The sequence below is a fragment of the Acanthochromis polyacanthus genome, chromosome 24, assembly GCF_021347895.1.
Source record: "Acanthochromis polyacanthus isolate Apoly-LR-REF ecotype Palm Island chromosome 24, KAUST_Apoly_ChrSc, whole genome shotgun sequence".
Lineage (NCBI taxonomy): Eukaryota > Metazoa > Chordata > Actinopteri > Pomacentridae > Acanthochromis > Acanthochromis polyacanthus.
Genome location: NC_067136.1, coordinates 2,183,177 through 2,207,127, shown reverse-complemented (window position 1 = coordinate 2,207,127; position 23,951 = coordinate 2,183,177). Strand labels below are relative to the sequence as shown.

The following is a 23,951-nucleotide window of genomic DNA, read 5'->3' as shown; positions in this document are numbered from 1 at the left end:
TGAAAACAACCATCAGCGTGGAGTTGGATTTGTACTCAGCAAAACAGCAGCAAGAAGCCTTATTGGATGGAAGCCAGTAAATGAGCGAATCATCACAGCAAGGTTTTCGAGCACTCACATAAAGACTAGCATCATCCAAGTCTATGCCCCAACAGAGGATGCAGACGAAGCAGACAAGGATGCCTTCTACGAAAAGCTGCAGGACGTGTTCAATGAGCTGCCAAGTCATGATGTGAAGATCCTAGTGGGAGACCTAAATGCACAGGTGGACAGAAAAAGAGGAGGAATGGAATCCATCATCGGACCATGGGGAACAGCAAAGACCAACAACAATGGAGAAAGGCTACAACTGTTTTGCATGCTTAACAGCTTGTGTATCAGTAGCATGTACTTTACCCACAAGAAGATCCACAAGAGCACATGGCGGTCACCTGATGGAAAGACCTTAAATGAGATTGACTACTTCTGCATCAGCCAACGGTGGAGGTCAGCTATCCATGATGTCAGAGTTTACAGAGGCGCTGATGTGGGATCAGACCACTACCTTCTGGTAGCAAGATTCAAGCTGAGACTGAAGAAACGAAGCAAAATTGTGAAGCCAAAACCATTTGCTGTGGAGAAATTGAAAACTGATGCAGTCGCTCAAGAATTTCAACTCAAACTAACCAACAGATTTCAATGCCTCCAGCACCAGAAACAACAACAGCAATACCTACAACAGAAACTACAACAACAACAAGACCAACATGAACAGGACAATAACCATCAACAGCACCAGCAACACCACCATTATCAACAACAACCACAACAAGCACGCCAACACCAATACCAGCAGCAGCAACAACAACAGCAACGCCAACACCAGCCTTCTGCTGCTGGGCCGTGGGAGAGTTTCAGACAAGCGATGAGGGAGACAGCAGAGGCCACTATAGGCAGAAGAAGAGGGTCACAAAGAGAAAGGTAGATAAGAGAAGGAACGTGGGAACTGATAGACCAGAGAAAGGAAACGAAAAAGAAAAGGGACCAGGCAAAAACAGCAGTTGAGAAGGAAAGAACAGAAAGAGAATATCGAGAATTGGACCGAAGGGTGAAGCGGAGTTGCCGAGCAGACAAGAAAGAGTGGATGGAGGGCAAGGGAAGAGAAGCGGAGGAAGCAGCACATAGAAATGACACAAGAACTCTATATCGAATCGTAAGGGACCTCACTGGAGCCAGAAGCAGCGCAAGTGTACCCATAAAGGACAAACAAGGAAGAACACTACTGACCACCGAAGAACAAGATAAGCGCTGGATGGAACATTTCAAAGAAACGCTGAACCAACCATCACCAACAACGATGTACAACTTTAACAACATAACAAAAGAACCACCTCTGGCAGTCAATGTAGCAGCAATAACAGAAGAGGAAACAGCAGCGGCAGTGAGAAGCCTGAGAAACAACAAGACAGCTAGCCTGGATGAGATAGCAGGAGAAATGCTGAAACATGGCGGACCGGAGATGATCAAAGAACTGACAACTGCTGAATGCATGCTGGCAGGAAGGGCAAGTCCCGGAAGAATGGCAGAAAGGTGTGATTGTGAAACTACCAAAGAAGGGGAACACAGCTGACTGTAACAACTGGAAAGGAATAACTCTACTATCGATCCCTGGAAAGGTACTGTGCAGTGTTGCTGTTACACCGACTGAAAAGAGTATTGGACGCAAAGCTGAGAGAAGAACAAGCAGGATTTCGAAGTGGAAGATCATGCACGGAACAGATTTTCACCCTGAGGAATGTACTAGAACAGTGCATTGAACACCAGCGACCTTTGGCCATAAATTTTGTTGATTTCAAGAAATCGTTTGACAGCATTCACCGCGAATCAATGTGGAACATCTTGTAAGTGTACGGCATTCCAGATAACTTCATAACCATCTTCAAAAGTTTGTACCAAAACTTCACAAACTTTTTTGTACCAGCTTGTACCAGCTGCTGCATAAGAATGGAGTCAGGGACAACACCATTCTTCAACATTGACACTGGAGTCAGACAAGGGTGCATCCTGTCGCCATTGTGCTTCCTATTGGCAATCAACTTTATTATGAAGAAGGCAACAGAGGGTCAAGACCTTGGAATCAAATGGAAAGAGACAACAGGGAAACGGCTAACAGATCTAGATTTCGCGGATGACATCGCTCTGCTGGCAGAAACAACTGATGACCTACAAAAGCTAACACGACAACTGGAAGAGGAGGCAGGGAAGATTGGGCTCAGAATCAGCAATGAAAAGACCAAGGCTATGATGGTAAACAACAACAACAGCAACAATAACAACAACAGTAACAACTTAATCATGGTTGGACAACAAGCAGTAGAAGCAGTAGACCAATTCACCTATCTGAGCAGTGTGCTGGCAAGTGATGGAGGTGTAGAAGCAGACGTCAACTGCAGAATTGGAAAAGGTGCCGCTGTCTTCAGAAAAATGAATCGAATCTGGTCAACATCAACAACAGCCATCAAGCTCAAGCTGTACAACACTATTGTGCTACCCACGATGCTGTATGCCTGCAAAACCTGGAAAATGACTTCAAAAATCCTAAAGAAACTTGACGCTTTTCATCAAAGATGCCTGCGGAGGATCCTGAAAGTCAGCTACCGAGATAGAATAACTAACGAGGAGATCCACCAGAGGACCAACACAAAGCCACTACACGAAACAATAACACTGTGTTACGTCAAGCTGGCTGGGCATATCCTGAGGCTTTCTGAACAACGCCATGCAAAAACTGCGATGACCTGGGTTCCAAGTGAAGGGAAGCGCAAGGGAGGACGCCCAAGGACTACCTGGAGATGGACATTTCAAGCAGACCTAACAATAGCACAACAGCAACTTGAAACCACCATCACATGGGACAATGTCGAGGCGCAGGCGCAGGACCAATTGCAGTAGAGAAAGTTTGCGGCCCAATGTTCTACGCAGAACAGGCAAACCTAAGTACTAAGTAAGTAAGTTATTCTGGTGCATTGAATTAATCAGAATTAACGCGTGAAAGTCCCAGTCCTAATATATTTATAGTCAGCACAGTTCATCTAAAGGCTCTTTAGAAACAACAACAAGCTGAGTTTGACAACTTCAATATGAACTTCTACAGTAAATCAACCTTTAATCCTCCTGTTTAAATGACATTTATAGATGTAATATCAGGTTTTTCTTTTTCATGTCTCTAATGTGATGTTTTAGCTTCATTAAATGACCAAACATGTCCAGACCTGAATATTATAGAAGCTTTATGACATCAAGCAGAGAAACAAAATGTAGTGATCGGATGAGTACTATATTGAAGAATAATTAATGTTTCTCATTCCAGTTCACCACACAAACAGGTAAGTGTCCAGAATAACCAGGACGGGAGGCGGACAGCTGACAAAATTACAAAAATTTATTACAATATAAACAGAATAAACCAAACAGTAAAATTCAGATAATAAATGGGGCTACAGCTACACAGTAGTCAATACAATTGTGCAAAATATGCCAAAGGCAGAGGGCGATTGTGCGTTGTGAGTAAAATAGCAGCCTATGAAACAAAGAAGGAAGAGGGTAGGGCAAAATGGTAGGTGGGACCGACACATAAACAAAATCCCGTAGGATCTACAACCACTGCAACCGTTTAAGAATCACCAATGATCAAATTTCACATTAAAGGGGTCGCCAAATGTAAGGCCCACAACTTCCAACCGGCTATAACTCAGAAATTGCACAATGCCCATAAATATTGCACTTAGCCCACATAAAACAGATACCGAAAAGAAAGTAAACAAACAAAAACAAAATAAACCCAAGGCCCGTTAAAACTAAATCATGGAGTGAAAGAAAAACAGTGACAGTCACCGCACTTGCAGACAGTTCTATAAAACAGTCAGAGGTTAAGATATATTCGGCATATTAAAGATCAGTTCTGCTGATAACAATTAACCAATGTGCCGTACCTTTACATCATATACTCAATACTCAGACCAGCAGTGTGCGTAATATCATGATGACTGCCACTAAAAAGAAACACAGAATACATTTAAACATCGCATTTAAATAAATAGTCTCTTCAATAAACATGAATATACCATCACATGACTTACAATCAGTCTCTGCTCAAGGTTCGCACGGCAGCGTTCTGTACGCAGATGGCTGGAGAGATGCACAGTCTTTCCTTGATTTACTCCTGAGTTCGCATCAAATGTTTGGCATGCTTCATGCATCTAACTGCACTTCCCTGTCTGTCTACCGATAGCGAGAGGGGGAAAAGGGAGCACCGCTTCTACTCAGCCTCCCAAAGTCTCACCAACCTTGTCATAAACTGTCGCTTGTCTGAGTTCGAGTCAATTGTTTGGCATGCTTGACGCGTCTGACTGCACTTCCTTATCTGCGTACCAATAGCGAGAGAGAGAGAGAGAGAGAGAGAGAGGGAGCACTGCTCAAAGGCCAGACCTTCAAAGGCATCCCCGTTACATTCACCTCCACTTTGAAAGGTCACCGTCCCAGTGACAACTCAAACCCAAGGCCTAAATACTCTTTCAGGTAACTGGTTTTGAGCCTGGGGGACCTGTAAGCTTCCAACAGGGGTCGCAAGGGTATAATTTACAGATTTTGGGAGATGGAAGGGGTTAGTATGCTGCCCAGCTGTACGTCTTTTAGGCCGTCCCTGCAGTACACTAGGCTTGGCTGTCACCACAACATCTGCACTGTTTCTAGGGCTGTTTCCCTGTTCAGGACCAACAACGGAACGTGACGTGTCGGGACTGTACAATTCTGTCCCCCTCAAGTGCATAGCTGACTCAGGGGCAGAGTGGGAGGGGGGCTGCACTCGATGCCACTCTTGTTCCATGGTGAGTATGATTCCCTCCGAATCGCTGTCATCGTCGTTCACGGCATGGCAGTTTGACTGTTGGAGTGAGTCATCCATCAGACCAGGGTCAGGCAAAAATTGGTTTTGTGTTGAAGACATATTGACACTAGCAGTCGGTACTAGCCTGAGCTCCGATCTATTAAGATTCTTCTCCGAGCCAGTGCCGTCTCGGGGGCATATTTTATACACTCTGCCTTCTTCATCCAAGTTTTTCACCACCTCATAGACAACCGGGTTCCAGGCATTCTGAATTTTGTGACGCCCTGTGGGGTGACTTCTCCTGTAGACAAGTGTTCCAGGGGTGAGAATGGGACTTCCTGACGGTTGATGATGTCTGTTTCTCCGCTCCGCTGCCTGCTGGAGCTGGTCCTTCACTTGAAGATAGACTGAACTCAAATGCTTTTGATGTTCATCCACCCAGTCCTTTGCTGACCTGGACATGGGTTCCTCCGGTGATCCCCCCAACAAGAAATCCACTGGCAATTGCGCTTTCTGGCCGAACATGAGTTCATATGGCGAATAACCTGTGGATTGGTGCTCTGTTGTGTTGTAAGCATAGAGCACTTGAGGTAGATGTTGAGGCCATTTTCTTTTCTTTTCTTGTGGGAGTGTACGCAACAAATCGTGCAGCGTTCGATTAAATCTTTCACATTGTCCATTGCCCTCAGGGTGGTACGGTGTAGTCCTACTCTTTTCAATTCCATACAGGTGGCATAGTCGTTTCAACAGGTCCCCTTCAAAACTCTTTCCTTGGTCACTGTGAATGCGTTTGGGTACACCATAGGTGTAGAACCACTTTTAAATAAAATACAAAATTACTGAAGAAACCCTGAAGACAGTCGGCACATGAAATTTGAAGAACAGCAAAAGGAGGTTAAAGGGGCACCGAGGAAGATTTTAGCGGAAATGTAGCGTTGCCTACATTTCCCATGAGCCTCGGCGCGCACTGTCACAAACCATCATAAAAGAACAAGCGAGCCTCAGGAAAGCCGGCGGAGTTGAAATCATTGTTGAACAATAACGTGTACAAATGACTCCGCGGTCTAATGTTGTAAAACCGAGTTGTCAAAGCTGCTCCGAGCTATGGAGTTAACCGAACGTTAGGTAGCTTCGAGCTAACGTTACATTAGCCAATACCCACACAGTGTTTTTGCCACAAAGTTAGTCAACTAAACCAGTCACAGTCAAACGAATCCCATAGTCTACTAACCACACATCGCAAGCAACACACACAAAAGACAAAAGAATTGTATCAAACTTACAAAGAGCTAAAGTTACGTACTTGTCTAGGAGAAGCACAGCCAGCTCGGCATCTGTTTTGATTTCTTTTTGCTCCCGAAATTCTCTCCACCTCTGAAATGCCTTTCCAAGATTAACTTTTCTTTTGCTTCGTTGTCGATCTGACAACCTTTTTGCTTGCAGACTTTGCTCCGTTCGCTTCCTTTTGCGCTCCATGTGTGCTGTCTTCTCAACCAACTCTTCACTGTGCTACTGCTAAAAACAACTAGCTCCGCTCTGCTACGCTCCGTCAGCGCACGTGCACCGTATTTGCTGTAAATCGCTCCGTCTCTCACAGGAAATTCTGGACGAGTCGACAAAAAATTAATAAAATAAAAATATTTACAAAACCAAAATGATTCATGAATCGAAAATGGGGGCATTAATAAGTGTAAATAACGAAGATTCATCCACATTAATATGAGACTTTGTTACCAGCATAAAAATCTTCCTCGGTGCCCCTTTAAACTAAAAACTGACTTTAACCTGTAGAAGATATTTTGTTCAGATTGTTTTAATGTTGTACATATTTCTGGTCTTTTCTTGTTGTATTTTCTGTTCATTACAACTTTGATAAAACAACAAACCTGATGTGTTTTCCACAGAACTGAATAGGAATTTAATTTTATAAAAATACAAAATGTACATTTGAAAACAAGTTCTTGAAAATAAAACAAAAATGATGAAAAATAATGTTGAATTTGATATTTATTTTTTAAAAAAACCAAAGGCTCACTTTAATGCAGAAACTTAAAAAAAATGATGTTTCACATGTTTATTTACATTACAGCAGTCTGAAGATCTCTGTCTTGTTGCTGATGAGGTTCATCTGCAGTTTGTCTTCAGGTCTCCATTTCATCAAGCGCCACTTCTCCAGATCAACACCATCAGGATGGTCGCTGGACCAGACTTGGCGGCTCAACTGTAAATGTAGTAAATGCAACAATCACAGATTTACAAACCAAATAAAATGAGAAAGAAAGTAAAAATGTAACAAAGTCAAAAGTTCAGACTCACAGTGAGAATCCCTCCAGCCTGAAGTTTGAGTGACTCCTTAGATGTGTATATGGCTGGTTCTCTGTTGTTAATCTGTAGTTTTAACTTCCAGCCTCCCAGTTCTATCTCCTACAGGAGGGAAATTGAAATCAAAAGTAGAAAAACTAAATCATCTCCAGTGTGTGTTTCATACATGGTGTCCACAAATAAAATGATGACGTCTTTACATGTTGACCTACAGACAAAATACACTCTGATGTTAACAGCATTAGCTGTTATTTAATGAACCATTTAGAATATCTGTGGACATATTTGATCATCATGTTGATATAAAACTTATTGTACATGTTTACACAGTATTCAGAAGGTTCATCTACATGTAAACAACATTACCTCAGAGGAAATGTTCTTGAGACGGATGGTGTAGCCCCATTCATCGACCTCTACTAAAGTTATGGGTCCGATCAGCTCCAGCTGAGAGACAAAACACAGGACAGTTATTCAGGTGTGTGGAGGCAGGTTTTACTGATAGTGTAGGGACTCACATCTGTTTCCACAGTCGCATTACAAGGACACGGCTGATAAAATCTAATCTATGAAAGGACCTAAATTAATGATTTATGTGTTTCAATGATTTCATCACAGAAAGTTCAGAGTTCTCGTAGTCTTTTGAAATGGATTCAAACTTTTATTCACGACTGTAGGAGGTTGTGTCCATTTAACTCTGAACATGAGAACCAAACTAAATGAATTCTGTGTTTAAAAGAAGCTTCTTCTCATCTGTTAGTAACCATATTAGTGCTGTGAAATAAAGTAAAGTCAAACATTAGATTTGTTCCAAACACAGAATGTTCCTCTTCACTGGTTCACAGTAATGTTAACTGATTGAATGTGGAAGTAGAACTGACAAGACTTTCTGTTACGGAGTTGACACTTGTAGCTGCTGAACTGCAGTTAAAAGGGCAGGAGTCTTAAATTTTAGCTTTCGTTTTAGTTTTTGGGCTTGTGGTTATCCATTTTGCATTTGATGATTTTCCACAGGTTTTCAGTTGGATTTAGATCTGGTGATAGAGCAGGCCAAGGCATGGTTCCAATGTTCTGGTTCTCCTTCCAGGATTTAAGTGACCTTGCCATGTGAGCCATTGTCTTGTTGGAAAATTCAGTCATTGGAGACAGGAAAGAGTTTTTCAATTGATGGAAGAAGACTGTTTTCTAAAGTAGCCCCAAACATGACCTGGTTCATTTGCCCTGTTCCACCCAGACAGAAACTACCCCAGATGGTCCCTGATCCACCCCCATGTTTTACTGTAGGGACAGACAGTCTGGTTTGTAGCTTCTCCAGGCTTCCTCCTAACAAGTAAGTTGTCTGGAGTGGACATCAACTGAAAACTGGATTCATCCCTGAAGAGAACCTTAGCCTAATCATCAACAGTTCAATCCTTGTGATCCCAGCAAAGAGTAACCGGGCTTTCCTCTGCCTTTCCTTGATGAAGGGCTTCTTCCTGTCCTGTGGGACTTCAGACCAGCTTCAACAAGTCGGTTTCCAACTGTCCTTGCTAAACAAGTACTATTTCTCCACAGTACCCACTCAGTTTTAAGGTCTCTGAAGTTCATCTGGTGGGTAGAAAGACGCTTCCTGCTGTGACCAGCTAGCAGTTTGGTAGAACCATGTTGGACTTACAGCATTTTTTCTTGGTGTAATGAACGGCTGTCTTGGAGATCTTCGGTTTTTGTCGCTACCTGTCTCTCACTCATACCAATTTCCAGCAGTGCCAAGATGGCTGCTTTTGTGGCTTCACATAATTCTTTAGTTTTAGGTGTTATGTGAGAGCTGACAACTTTTGAGTTGTGCTACAACTTGAATGTAAGCAGGAAACCACTCTAGACCTTTACATGTGCAGTGCTGCTGATGAAATGAAATGGCCTCTTATATACCCTGGGAATACAATGAAGCTTAAGCATGTCAGATAGGACATAAAGTATGATGGAATCAGTTGCATTTTTGTCGTGTCCATCGCATTCTTCAGGTAATATACCTTTAGTGTTTTCAGGTATTTAAATTATCATGAAATTGAAGAAAACAAGGGTGGTCTCATAATTTTTCTTTCCATGACTGTATTTGAGCAGGTAAAACTGATCATTCTTGAGATTCATTAAGTTACTGAAGTAAAAAAAAAAAATCATTCAGCTTTATACACTATATCGCCAAAAGTATTCGCTCACCTGCCTTGACTCGCATATGAACGTAAGTGACATCCCATTCCTAATCCATAGGGTTCAATATGACGTCGATCCCCCCTTTGCAGCTAGAACAGCTTCAACAGCTTCAACTCTTCTGGGAAGGCTGTCCACAAGGTTTAGGAGTGTGTTTATGGGAATTTTTGACCATTCTTCCAGAAGCGCATTTGTGAGGTCACACACTGATGTTGGACCAGAAGGCCTGGCTCTCAGTCTCCACTCTAATTCATCCCAAAGGTGTTCTATCAGGCTGAGGTCAGGATTCTGTGCAGGCCAGTCAAGTTCATCCACACCAGACTCTGTCATCCATGTCTTTATGGACCTTGCTTTGTGCACTCGTGCACAGTCATGTTGGAAGAGGAAGGGGCCAGCTCCAAACTGTTCCCACAAAGTTGGGAGCATGGAATTGTCCAAAATGTCTTGGTATGCTGAAGCATTCAGAGTTCCTTTCACTGGAACTAAGGGGCCAAGCCCAGCTCCTGAAGAACAAGCCCACACCATAATCCTCCCTCCACCAAACTTTACACTTGGTACAATGTAGTCCGACAAGTATGGTTCTCCTGGCAACTGCCAAACCCAGACTGGTCCATCAGATTGCCAGATGGAGAAGCATGATTGGTCACTCCAGCGAAGGCGTCTCCACTGCTCTAGAGTCCAGTGGCGGCATGCTTTACACCACTGCATCCCACGCTTTGCATTGCACTTGGTGATGTATGGCTTGGATGCAGCTGCTCGGCCATGGAAACCCATTCCATGAAGCTCTCTGCTGAAGCACTGTTCTTGAGCTAACCTGAAGGCCAGTTTGAAGTTTGAAGGTCTGTAGCCATTGACTCTGCAGAAAGTTGGCCACCTCTTGGAGACTGGAAGTGACCTGCAGACGCAATGGTCGGAGGGTTCTAGAGCTCCTACTACCTATCCCTTGACTGTGATATTTAATCAGGTTACACATTTGATAACCTTGTTTACTGAGTTGGTAAAGCCGTGAAAGATGTTGGGGAGTAAGAAACCGGGTGGTTCGCCAGCCAAATCCCCCTCAGCGAAACGCAAACAGTCGGAGTACAGCCGCGTGGATGCTAACATTGCTAGCAGCATCAGCATGGCTATCGACTTAGCATTAGCCAAGCAACAAGATAGCCTGGAAGCAGCAGTGACACAGGCTGTCCAGGGTGCTCTCGACGGAATGAGAAACTCCATAGACAGCCTGGAGAGGAAAGCAGAAGCTCACATGGAAACTGTCAAAGGACTGGCTGTGAAAGTAGATCATGTACAAGCTGAAACTAGAGCCATGAAAAGGGAAGTGAACAACAACACCTCCGATTTGGAAAAGATGCAGCTGAAAATTGCCTCACTGGAGGACCAGGACTGCCGGAACAACATGAGGATTACCGGACTAGCTGCCGGCAGAGAGGGAGAGAATGCTATTACTTTCCTACAAGACATGTTGCCGAAGTGGATCCCCTCGCTCGGGGACGTTAACATCCAAATAGAGCGCGCACACAGGATTCGCAATAACAAGAATAACGGCCAGGCTACCATGATATTCAGAGTGCTCAGGTACCAGGACCGCAACATCATCCTGCAAGGGGCCCGCGAGGCGAGGAAAAAGGCTCCCATACAGGACGCCGGAAAGACAATACGATTCTATGCTGACTACAGCGCGCTCACGAGCGAGAGGAGGAAGGCGTACGGAGAGTTGATGAAGGAGCTGTACGAGAGAGGCATCCCGGCCTTTCTAATCTACCCGGCCACCCTTAGGATGACAATCAACGGTGAACAACGCACCTTCACTTCAGCACGTGAAGCCGCTCAGTTCCTGAGGAAGGAGGCCGGTGAGGGACCGCCATCGCGCCGCCAGCTGTTCACCATCGGTTCGGGGGAGGTGTCACGACTGGATCAGCACGGACAAGATTAAAGTCGATCAACGGAAACATCTGGACACGGACATCTTCTACTATTACCCGAGGAGGAAAAACTGCTACAGAAGGGTGACTTGTTTGCAACAACCCCAGACCTAATGACAAAGTTGAGGTGGGAGATTTATTTTTGCCAAGTATTTGCAACCTTACTCTTGATCATTTCTGAGACTGCCCCCATCTGACCACATTGTTATTTTCTTATGTTAGGACACCATGGTTATAAAAAGGTTAAATTATAGCTGTCAGATAAGCACTTTTTGAGGGGTTATATAGGTTAACCAGACATTGTTTTGATTCATGGCCAGAATTGATAACAGAGATCATATGTATATCTATGTGCCTATACTTGTTCACACCTGCATTTTACTTTGGCTATCTTATGGCTTTGGAGGGCTAAGCAATACCCTCCCAGGTGTATGTTTTACTGTTGTGAGTTAACCTGTTTGGAGGAAGTTATCTGCTACAAAGGAGGGATAGATAGGAGTTTATGAAGTCTGCTGAGCTGCATTATGTGGAAGTCACACGAGTCAGAACCACTATTTGGGGGGGTGGGGTGGGGTGGGGGGGTCTGAGGGAGCGGCAGGGGGAGAGGGGAGAATGGGCATCTCGGTCATGACTTTTACATCAGGGCTAAACCTCTCATTATCTCACTTGGAGCAATAGGTACCAATTTTGATAATGGTTAAGCTAACTGTATTGAGCTATAACGTTCGGGGTCTGAATGCAAAAGTTAAAAGAGCAAAATGTTTACATCTACTCCGTCGCAAGAATGTGGATGTAGCACTTATCCAAGAAACACACCTGAAGGTGGAGGATACATCATGCTTTCAAAATAAGCAATATAAAGTTGTAGCCTCAGACTGTGGGAGCTCTAATTCTAGGTGGACAGTTATCCTAACTAAAAGAAGCCTAGGCTTAGAGATAGAAAAGACTAACGAGGGAACATCAGGTCGCATAGCATATTTGTGTACATCCATATATGGAAAGAAAATTGCTTTTGTATCCGTGTACGTACCAACAGTCTTAGACCCTCTTTTATTTCCTGAATTTACCAAAGAGCTGCTGTCCTTACTAGACTACGAGCTGATTGTGGGAGGGGATATGAACGCAGTCTGTGACCTTAACTTAGACAAATCTACCCTATCAGTGTCCCACACCCAGAGGGCAGTGTCAGCTGCTCTTAACACCATGATAGAGAATATTAACCTAGTTGATATTTGGCACATTCAGAACCAGGGCGTTAGAGACTATACATGCTTTTCTGCGTATCATAAATCACACTCCAGAATCGATTATTTTCTGCTCTCTTCAAGTCTGAAAACAGGGATAGATCCGATACAGATGCTGCCGGCGATGCTATCTGACCACAATCCGTTGCTGATGACGATAGATCTTAGGCACAGATTTAATAAAACACCTAGATGGCGCTTTAATACGACACTCCTACAGGATGAGATATTTGTAACACAATTCAGGAAGATTACGGAATTTATAGCCAGCAATATAGACACGGTAGATGATATATCATATGTATGGATGGCCACTAAAGGCTGTATTAGGGACTTTACCTCCTCTTATGCATCTCATCTTAAAAAAGAGAGGAGCCATAAGGTCTGTGAGTTAGAAAGAAAATGCCATATACTTGAAAAGCGGTTAAAAGGTAAATATACTAAACCGGTGGAAAAAGAACTGAGAGAAGTCAGGGTGGAGCTCAGTGACCTGTTGAGGAGGCGGGCGGAATTCATCATGCACAGAGTAAGGCAGAACTACCATTTTAATGGGAGCAAACCAAGCAGGCTGCTAGCACTGAAGCTTAAACAAAGTGAATCCAGAGCATCAATCAGTACCATCAAAACAGCCAATAACAAATTTACATCTGACCCAAAAGAGATAAATGTCACGTTTCACTCATTTTATAAGGAATTGTACAAATCAACACTTGATTTTGACCCGGAGAAATGCAAGCATTTTCTAAGCAATCTGGATTTGCCCACACTAGTGGAACACGAAGCAACAGACCTCGATCGTCCCATATCCTTAAAGGAGCTGGAGAATGCGCTTAGGATGATGAATAAAGGGAAATCACTGGGCCCAGACGGCATACCACCAGAGCTCCTGCTACACTTCTGGGATATTTTGGGGCCAGTTTTGTTGGGGTCGATACGCTCAGCGGTTGAAAAGGGCTTTTTCCCTGCTCACAGTAACACTGCCCTGATCTCGCTAATCCACAAAAAATGGAAAAACAAAACTGATTGTTCTAACTGCATACCAATTTCGTTAATTGACTCAGACAAGAAGCTATACTCTAAAGTGCTGGCGCTACGTTTAGAGAGATACATGGACAAACTCATGCATAAGGATCAGACGGGCTTCATCAGGGGGTGTCTGGCAGCAGACAATATCCGACGCCTGATACATGTAATTCATGAAACTCAACAACTAAAGACCCCATGCGCGATACTGTCACTTGACGCTGAAAAGGCCTTCGATAGGCTCGAGTAGCAGTACCTGTGGGCGGTCTTGGAGAGGTTTGGCGTGGGGAGAGGGTTTATTGACATGATTCGTGCCTTGTACGCTGGCCCCACTACCACGGTGTCCACGAATGGCTTACACTCGAGCCCCTTTCCCATCTTCCGTGGAACTCGACAGGGATGCAGCCTCTCTCCAAGTTTATTCATTCTCTCATTAGAACTGTTAGCTCAACATCTGAGGGAGAACCAGGTCCTTGTTCCTATTCGGATCAAAACCTCGTTGCATGTTATATCGGCCTTCACTGATGACGTACTTATCTATCGGATATCAATAAGTCGATACCCTCTCTCCTGACCACGTTTGAAGAGTTCAGGATGTTGTCTGGTTATAAGATCAACTGGACAAAGTCAGCTTTGATGCCCCTAAATGAACCCGCAAAAGCATTAGTTTTGCCCTACAACATTCCCGTTAAATAAAGAGATCATGTACCTGGGCATCCAGATACAACCCTCACTGCATAATATAGTAAAAATGAATTATGAAAACATCTTTAAAGAGGTGGAGCGAGATATAGCTGTATGGACTAAATTACCAGCCTCACTGCAAACAAGGATTGCGTCCGTCTAAATGAATGTGTTGCCCCGCTTCAACTTTCTTAGCATGATGATTCCGCTCCCTCCTCCAATGGGATATTGGAAAAGAGTCGACTCTTTACGTCTAACATATGCGGTGTTGTATTGTTTTTAATGAATGGAATAAATAAATGAAATAAATAAATAAAATAATATCTGGAATAGTGGACATCCCAAAATTAAACTCTCCACTTTACAGTGACCAAAACAAGGGGGTGGGCTGGGCTTTCCAAACTTTATGAGGTATCATCAGGCCTTTCAGCTACGTCCGCTTAAAACATGGCTTGACCGCGCCTCTCAGGTAGCCTGGAGAGATATAGAGGATGCATTAGAGCTTCCATACAAACTTGAAGGGGTCTTATTTTCCGGACTAACTATCAACCAATGCATGTTACACTATTATTACCTATTATTACGAATTCAATAACAAAATTTTAAGATGGTTGAGAAGACTTTGGGGGGGAACTGGAAATGGCATTTGGATACGCCACTGTGGGGGAATAGGAACATTATCTCAGGGAATAAGCCGTTTGAATCAGCAGCATGGGCCTCAAAGGAGATGTATTTGACCCAGAGGGTATGCTTAGTTTCCAGAGACTGTGCTCCGTCTTTGGTCTGCCAACAACATCCCACTTTCTGTACCTCCAACTGCGGTCGGCTCTTTGCGCTTATGGCGTGTAGACGAACTCTAAACTACAAATACATCCTGTCGTAGGCTGGCTAACCACTATGAACACGAGAGGGCTCGTATCAGCTGTGTATGCACGACTTCAGACACGCACACAGAAAGAGCTACCTATGGCCAAAGCATGGTCCAGGGACTTGGCCATTGCGGAGGAGGACATTAACTGGGAAAATGTCTGGAACAACACACTTCACGCGTCCAAGAACCCCAACCATCAGTTGATCCATTATAAGTTGTGTCAGAAGGCCAACCCAACGCCACTCCTGAGATTCCATATGAAGCTGTCAACCAGCCCGAACTGTAACTTTTGCTCCCTGAACACACCAGGAACCAGAGGGGAGGGAAGGGTGGAGGAGTATATTAAAAACGTTTGCACAGTTTGAAATTGTAATGTGACATAATACGTTCAATAAAACAGTTGTTCACAAAAAAAGAAAGTTGGCCACCTCTTGGCACTATGTGCCTCAGCATCCTCTGACGCCGCTCCGTCAGTTTACGTGGCCGACCACTTGGTGGCTGAGTTGCTGTCGTTCCCACACACTTCCACTTTCTTATAATACAGCTGACAGTTGACTGTGGAATATTTAGGAGCGAGGAAATGTCACGACTGGATTTGTTGCACAGATGGCATCCTATCACAGTTCCACACTGGAATTCACTGAGCTCCTGAGAGCGACCCATTCTTTCACTAATGTTTGTAAAAGCAGTCTGCATGCCCAGGTGCTTGATTTTATACACCTGTGGCCATGGAAGTGATTGGAACACCTGATTCTGATTATTTGGATGGGTGAGCAAACACTTTTGGCAATATAGTGTAGATTTGTAATCAACAATTCATTGGAAGATGTGACTAAACTTGTGGTCATTCAAAGGTTGAGTTCAGATTAAATGTCTAATAGTCTGATAATAAGTCTGATATTTCTATGAACATTAAACCTGCTGCTCAGCAACACATTAACACAGGAGGAATGAGATCACATTAAACTTTGCTGCAGTCAAACTGGACTTCAGTCTCACTTATTAAATGTTTAAATGAGTTTTTATGGATGTTTGAAGTTGTCTTGTTCCCAACAACAAATCAGTTTCTTATGAAAAGAGACAGAAGAGAGATGACAGCAGATAAACCTTCTTGTTCATGTTCTGGAGTTCTGTCTTCAGGTTTCCAACAATCTCCATCCACTTCTGCTTCTCATCCTGTAGCTTCTCTAACTGGAGACAGAATAAAAAGACAGTTTATGTATTGAAGCAGAGAGACACATGACATGATTTGTGTAAAGATTCCTTCTTCTGATTGGTTGGAGAAAGCATTAAAGCATGTTCATGTAACATAGCTGAGTTCTGCTTAAATCTCGGTTTCTGTAGCTTTAGATGGTGACTTCTTCTGTGTGTTTGTCACATTATTGGACTTTCAGACTGATGGATGTTGATGTTTCTTTAGTGGTTTATAGCAGAAAGTAACAGTGAACCAAACTGGACTGTTGAAGTTTATTCTGTGTTCCAGATCATTTAGATTTATGCTCAAATGTAACTCAGTTCATAGACACCAGTCAGTTTCACTGTTAATAGTTTACATCAATTTAACATTTTGATCTGATTCTGTAGAAAGTTAACGACGTTTCATTAATCTGATAAACAGTGAACTAGTTAACTTTCCTGCTAAAACTTTACATCACAGTGAGTTCAGCAGACATATCAGTCATTGATTGAAAAAGGTTCTGATGGTGACATTCACCTCTTCCTGTTGATTCTTCTCATCGCTCCCAGTAGGGTCAGAGTTGGTACCAAAGTTCATTTCATTCAGCTGCAAATAAACAAACACATGCTCTGTTTTAGTTTCTGATTTTAAAGAAGAATGTTCACCTTAGAAGGAACTGATTTAAAACTTGTTCCACTTTGTCTGAGAACTAGTTTCATTTTTTCACCAAACATGAAAATAAAATCAGAATCAGAGATCACAGTGGAACTGAATCTGAAAACAGCTGTTTGTTGTCTTGTTCTTCTGGATATTTGAAGTTGTTTTGGTCTCAACAACAGACCAGAATTATATGAAAAGAGAAGAGAGATGAGAGCAGATCAATGAATTGAGAGAAAACATCAACCTCCTGGATCTTGTTCTGGACCACTGTCTTCAGTTTTCTCTCAGTCTCCATCCACTTCAGCTTCTCATCCAGCAAATTTATCTTGGTGTACATCAATTTTTCCTTCTCACTCATCCACTGGAAACAAGAGAGAGACAAACCAGTCTATTAATCTGAACACATCTGTCCATGACATCAATGTGTGACTTCTGATTGGTTGTAGACTCATTAAAAGCATGTTGATGTAACATAGCTGAGTTCTGCTTAAATCTCTGTTTCTGTAGCTTTAGATGGTGAGGACGTTCTCCTCTGAACCAGCTGCTTGGAACATTCAAACCAAAGTGTCAGAATAAAGGTTCCACATGGAGCATGAATCCTGGTCTCCTGGATGAAAGTCCTGTTCTGTTTTATGTCTTCTTCAGCAAACTTTGTGTCTCTTTCAAACTCTAAACTTTTCCTACAACGTCACAGTCTGAGAATTCTAGTGAGAAAATAGATTTGTGTGAAAAATGAGAATGTAGTTTAGTGGTTTATGAAGATAATTGTTGCTTTCAGAATGATGGATGTGGATGTTTGTGCAGTGGAAGTGACACCACAACGTTTCCAAACTTTACTTCCTTTTACTGACCTTCACTGATTTATGCTCACATTTAAAATATTTAGAAAATCATTGTTTCTGTTCAAGTTTACATCATTTCATTAATTTTATCAACATTACATCATGGTGAGACAGAGTTCAGTGATTCAGTTGTGAATGATTTTAAGTGATTTTACAGTTTTGCTCTCACTTCTGCTGTAAACTGTAACTGTTAGAATCTGCAGTAGATCAAACTTTACATTTATAAAGAACTAAAATTAACATCAGCACTCATTGAATTCAGGAGATTTTTCTGTTTCTGCAGGTAAAGTCAGAGTTACTGAACCTTCATTGATTTTCCAGAGATCTCAGATCATGAGTTAAACTTGTTAGTTTCCATCTTTTCCTCCAGAATCTACAGTTCAGTCTCCTTCTTGTGTTTTTCATCCAGAAGCTGCTGTTTCTTTACATACAACCATTAACTTCTTTTTACTGCTTCTTTGACTCCTGCTCTTTAGTTACTGATCGTCTGTTCAGGTTCACACTCTTTGGTTACAACAAATATGTCGTTATTAAATAGAAACCTGTGAGTTTCTGTTGAATATAAACGTTCTTTTCTCTCCACTGAAGTTTGCTAAAGCTGTTGTTCTTCTCTGTTTCTGTATTGAACCACTTCCTCTGTTCATTGATAAACTCCATCTGGTTTTTCTTCTCCTCTGTCCACATTCTTTATTGTCTTCCTGTCACAGCTTGAATACTGACGTCTGATCTGCTTTACAGACACAAACCTTCTTCCTTTATTCTATAATTGTCTGTTTTCATCAAACTTGACTTTACTTTCCACCATCTGATGATCTTGGAGTCTTTCTTCATCTATCAGTAGTCAAACTTCTCTTTCTGTACTTACTAGGTCAATCGTTTCTTGCTTGTCTTTTACCAAAATCTTCTTGTCACCTTTGAGAAAATAAAATCAGTATTTTAATATAGAAAGAACGAAAGTCTAGACAGTCGTGTATAATGAATTAAAATATCTCCTACTACAGTTTCCATTAAAGTCACAATACTTTGTAAAGGTCAAGAGCTTTATAATTAATGTGACTTACTTTTTTGTCTTCGTGTGCGAACAAAAAGAAAAACTGCTGGAATTAACAGGATGAAAGCAGCTACCAAACTAACAGCCAAACCAACTATAGTCGAGGTGTAACTGGACTGGACCTCAAAGAAATCATCTGAAACCATAAAACATGGAATAATGAGTCATTTAATACAAACTGAACAGTGGATTTGTCAAGTTGAATTCAAACTACCTGTAACTTGTATCAGAGCCTCTCTGCTCTGGTTGATGTTGTTCTGGACTCTGCAGGTGAACTTGTTGCCGTGTTTCTTCTCCACAGTCACTCTGCTGCTGACAGTATAGAAGCCATCAGGACCTCTGACTGTCTCTGTAGGTCCAGCAGAGAGGAGGTTTCCATCACCGTCCAGCCACAACACCTCAGGCTCTGGATACCAGCCTGCAGACTCACACTGTAACTCCACTGAGCTGCTGGTTCTACCAAGTCCTGCTAAACTGATGACTGGAATTGGATCAATACCTGAAGATAAGAAGGAAAACATCAGACAGTAGAAAAGGAGGACAGAACTATCTTACAACTTTACCAGCACTGGATGAATGTTTTCTAACAACCTCTTTAAAAAATTAGCATCAGAAAATGTTCAGACTCCCTCAATGTTTGCACATTTTGTTACAACTCTGTCTCAGAAAAATCATGTTCCTCTAAAGTAAAACTGCATTCTTAAAGGCATTAGAGGAGATTTAATTTCCTACGACTTTGAACGTAGCATGCGCACATACAACCTCTCCCTCACCCCTCTCTAACCTTCCCCCTCTTAGCATTTACGAAGAAACGCCCCCCTCCAGAAACTTGCGTAGGACTCATGAAGTTGTCTTTTACGGCTGGGTCCCCCTGGATCTTTATCTGCTATTATGTAAAAAAAGATGAGCAAAACAAGTCGCCAGCTAACTACGAAGCTATACCAAAGCAACACATACAGAAAACACGTACAGCCATGGCCATAAGTTTGGACACAAGTACTATGACGCTTGTGAATCTTAGAAAATACCACAAAATTGTCACTTACAATATACTTATGTTCTGTAATAGACATCAAAACAGACATAAGTCATGCCGTGTCCAAACTTATGGGCATGGCTGTATATTGTAAGTGACAATTTCGTGGTATTTTCTAAGATTCACAAGCGTCATGGTACTTGTGTCCAAACTTATGGCCATGGCTGTCGGCCTGAGCCGGAAGATTTTTGATTGACAGGAAAGGGAGCAAAGCAAACGCCTCGGTCCGAGCGCTTTGATTGGCTGATGTTTTTCAGGTCCTGCTATGTCCACAGTTATTTTTTTTAATTTTTTATTCTTTTAGAGACCATACATACAAGTCCACTAAAGGCCAGTATATTCATTTTATGTGAATCAGACAAATTAAACAACAAAAAAAACATCCTCCATAAAGCCTTTAATTGTGTTCTGAAAGAAACCTACAAGCAAGACTGACATGGGAGGTTTTAACTCTCAAGCGACCAAGCTATTTTAGTGACTAAAATGACTGACTGGGGTCATTTATGACCCCACTATATTTTACACAGGAATATGTCTACTTTAGTGCCTCTTTTTGTGCTTTCTTACCTATTCCACTCCACTTCTTTTATTATTCATGGATTTTAATCATTTTTGACTCAAAGCTAAAGTAAAACCATGTGAACAATATGACATATTGTAAGAAAGCAATAACATTTATTTAGACACGCTTTGTCTGCCACTTCTTTTAAAACTTTATTCCTTTATCTTCCTTAATAGTAAATCAAAAGTATATAGAAACAAAATTTACACAAACATCTTGTCTGTATGTGTCCAATGTAACATGCAGAGAAGTATTTAGATTAGGGGCGGCTGTGGCTCAGACACTTTACCCACCTTAGCTCCAGTGCTGCCACTTCCACTGGTGTATGAATGTGTATGCTGTGTAATGTTGGTGGTGGTCAGAGGGGTTGTAGGAGTGGATTGGCAGCCGGTCAGTCTGCCCCAGGGCAGCTGTGGCTAAAAATGTAGGTCTACCAGCTATAGTGCACTGCAACACACTGAAATATAGCGATTAGATGTAAAAAATAAACAAATAAAACTAAGGCCTACTATAGTGAAAAACCTATACATCTTTCTGGGTCATAAGTGACCCCAGACAAGTTTACATTATCCTTGTCACACCAGTTGGCTGATCTCTACAAAAAACTATGAGCAGCTGTAGGACAAGCAGATTGACAAATTCATGGTAGGAAACATTTTTCAGATAAAAGATATAAAAACAGCAAATAAAATTATATGGCTGGGGTCATAAATCACCCCACTCGGTCGCTTGAGGGTTAAAGGAGCTACAAAGTTCACCTGAGGCAAGAACTGATCTGTATTCTCAATTATGTTTGATTAGATTGAGGATTTATTTTTTAATTGTTTTTAAAGTTTTTCCTTCATTTTTGGGTTACCTGGTTGCTGAATCCTGCTTCATCTAACATATAAACAGTAATGCAATCAAACAAATGGGAAATATATGCTTGTATTTAAAGCTTCAAAGCTTCTTGGATAAACTCTATTAAAGGGACTGTTTGCTTCCTTGAACTGAACTTTCTCATTTTATCAGTTTGGTTGGACAGATAATGCCATCAAGAGTCCTGGTAGTTTTCAGTTATTGAGGCCTCCAGGCTCCTGGAAACTACACACGTGGACAAAATTGTTGGTACCCCTCAGTTAAAGAAGGAAAAACCCACAATTCTCACTGAAATCACTTGAAACTCACAAAAGTAACAATAAATAAAAAATTATTGAAAATCAAATAATCAAAATCAGCCATTACTTTTGAATTGTTGATTAACATAATTATTTAAAAAAAACAAACTAATGAAATAGGGCTGGACAAAAATGATGGTACCCATAACTTAATATTTTGTTGCGCAACCTTTTGAGGCAATCACTGCAATTAAACGATTTCTGTATTTGTCAATGAGCGTTCTGCAGCTGTCAACAGGTATTTTGGCCCACTCCTCATGAGCAAACAGCTCCAGTTGTCTCAGGTTTGATGGGTGTCTTCTCCATCTTTCAGCTCCTTCCACATATGTTCAATGGGATTCAGATCTGGGCTCATAGAAGGCCACTTTAGAATAGTCCAACGCTTTTCTCTCAGCCATTCTTGGGTGTTTTTGGCTGTGTGTTTTGGATGGTTGTCCTGTTGGAAGACCCATGACCTGCGACTGAGACCAAGCTTTCTGACACTAGGCAGCACATTTCTCTCCAGAATGCCTTGATAGTCTTCAGATTTCATCGTACCTTGCACACTTTCAAGACACCCTGTGCCAGATGCAGCAAAGCAGCCCCAAAACATTACTGAGCCTCCTCCATGTTTCACCGTAGGGACAGTGTTCTTTTCTTCGTATGCTTGGTTTTTGAGTCTATCAACATAGAGTTGATGTGCCTTACCAAAAAGCTCCAGTTTGGTCTCATCTGTCCAAAGGACATTCTCCCAGAAGCTTTGTGGCTTGTCAACATGCATTTTTGCAAATTCCAGTCTGGCTTTTTTATGACTTTTTTTCAGCAGTGGTGTCCTCCTTGGTCGTCTCCCATGAAGTCCACTTTGGCTCAAACAACGACGAATGGTGCGATCTGACACTGATGTACCTTGGCCTTGGAGTTCACCTTTAATTTCTTTGGAGGTTGCTCTGGGCTCTTTGGATACAATTCCAACGATCCGTCTCTTCAACTTGTCATCAATTTTCCTCTTGCGGCCACGTCCAGGGAGGTTGGCTACTGTCCCGTGGGTCTTGAACTTCTGAATAATATGAGCCACTGTTGTCACAGGAACTTCAAGCTGTTTAGAGATGGTCTTATAGCCTTTACCTTTAAGATGTTTGTCTATCATTTTTTTTCGGATGTCCTGGGACAATTCTCTCCTTCGCTTTCTGTTGTCCATGTTCAGTGTGGTACACACCTTTTCACCAAACAGCAGGGTGACTACTTGTCTCCCTTTAAATAGGCAGACTGACTGATTATGAGTTTGGAAACACCTGTGATGTCAATTAAATGACACACCTGAGTTAATCATGTCACTCTGGTCAAATAGTTTTCAATCTTTTATAGAGGTACCATCATTTTTGTCCAGGCCTGTTTCATTAGTTTGTTTTTTTAAATAATTATGTTAATCAACAATTCAAAAGTGATGGCTGATTTTGATTATTTAATTTTCAATAAATTTTTATTTATTGTTACTTTTGTGAGTTTCAAGTGATTTCAGTGAGAATTGTGGGTTTTTCCTTCTTTAACTGAGGGGTACCAACAATTTTGTCCACGTGTGTATTTAGAAATGGTTTAATCCTCTTCTCTGATCTTTACCTCACCATGGTTTGATCAACAACAGAAACTTCCTTCAACTTAAACTATGTCCAGTCAGTTCAGTTTGCCACAGTGGACTCCAGTCTAGTTCTAGATTCATCTGAAGAATGATTTAAAACTGATTACAATTTGGAGCTAAAACAAAGAATCTGATTTTTTTTGCAAATGAGAGACTTCAGTGTTTGAAACGATAAAATATTTATCCCAAAAAGGTGACAATTTGTTTGCAGTGAGCAACGATTGTTGAGAAAAAGAAAAGAATACATCTTCTAAGGTGACTGTATGAATCTATAAACTACATATGTAGAGAATCGAGTCTGAAGGAGATCTGAATGAACCACAACAATTATTTTGAAATTCACATAAATCTATTTTATCAATGACAAATGGCACATGTGAAACTTCTGGTGCTATAAAGCAGCTTTAGATTGTTAAATGCTGCTGCTGTGATGCTTTTGTACTGTTTTCCTGCAGAGGAGGAGTTTCTGAGGTTCAGGTTCTGTTTTAATTGATCTGATAAGAACAATGGAAACCACCTCCACAGAGGTGATGACATGAATTAGAAAGAAACAACCGACCTGAGAAACAACTGCTGCAATGTGGATCAACCAGTGAACTGACTGTAAAATCTCTCACTCTGTCTGACCTGCACTCATAAACAAACCCTAAAACTGGAGTAGTGACTCATTCCTACAGTCTTTATTCTGATCATACACAGAAATATGTTTAGAAAACCTGACAAACCCCAGT

At 41.8% G+C, this 23,951-nt stretch overlaps 1 protein-coding gene and 1 long non-coding RNA gene across 13 annotated transcripts in view; both read right to left on the bottom strand.

The window, feature by feature from the left end:
• Positions 1–23,951, bottom strand: part of LOC127532539 (uncharacterized) — a 64,716-nt gene that overhangs the window by 8,751 nt on the left and 32,014 nt on the right. The gene's annotated exons all lie outside the window — the stretch shown is intronic.
• Positions 3,406–23,951, bottom strand: part of LOC110972189 (butyrophilin subfamily 3 member A2-like) — a 45,496-nt gene continuing 24,950 nt past the window's right edge. For 9 of the 12 annotated variants that reach the window (XM_051944343.1, XM_051944344.1, XM_051944340.1 and 6 more), the window contains 9 exons: positions 19,065–19,349; positions 18,861–18,986; positions 18,665–18,711; positions 17,202–17,318; positions 16,835–16,903; positions 16,228–16,311; positions 7,553–7,633; positions 7,181–7,288; positions 3,406–7,085 (listed from right to left, as the gene is read on the bottom strand). In XM_051944343.1, the coding sequence (XP_051800303.1) occupies positions 6,948–7,085; positions 7,181–7,288; positions 7,553–7,633; positions 16,228–16,311; positions 16,835–16,903; positions 17,202–17,318; positions 18,665–18,711; positions 18,861–18,986; positions 19,065–19,349 (1,055 nt within the window). In that variant the 3' untranslated portion in view covers positions 3,406–6,947. The remainder of the gene's footprint in view (positions 7,086–7,180; positions 7,289–7,552; positions 7,634–16,227; positions 16,312–16,834; positions 16,904–17,201; positions 17,319–18,664; positions 18,712–18,860; positions 18,987–19,064; positions 19,350–23,951) is intronic. The other 3 variants (XM_051944341.1, XM_051944342.1, XM_051944337.1) reach the window with 3 other exon arrangements.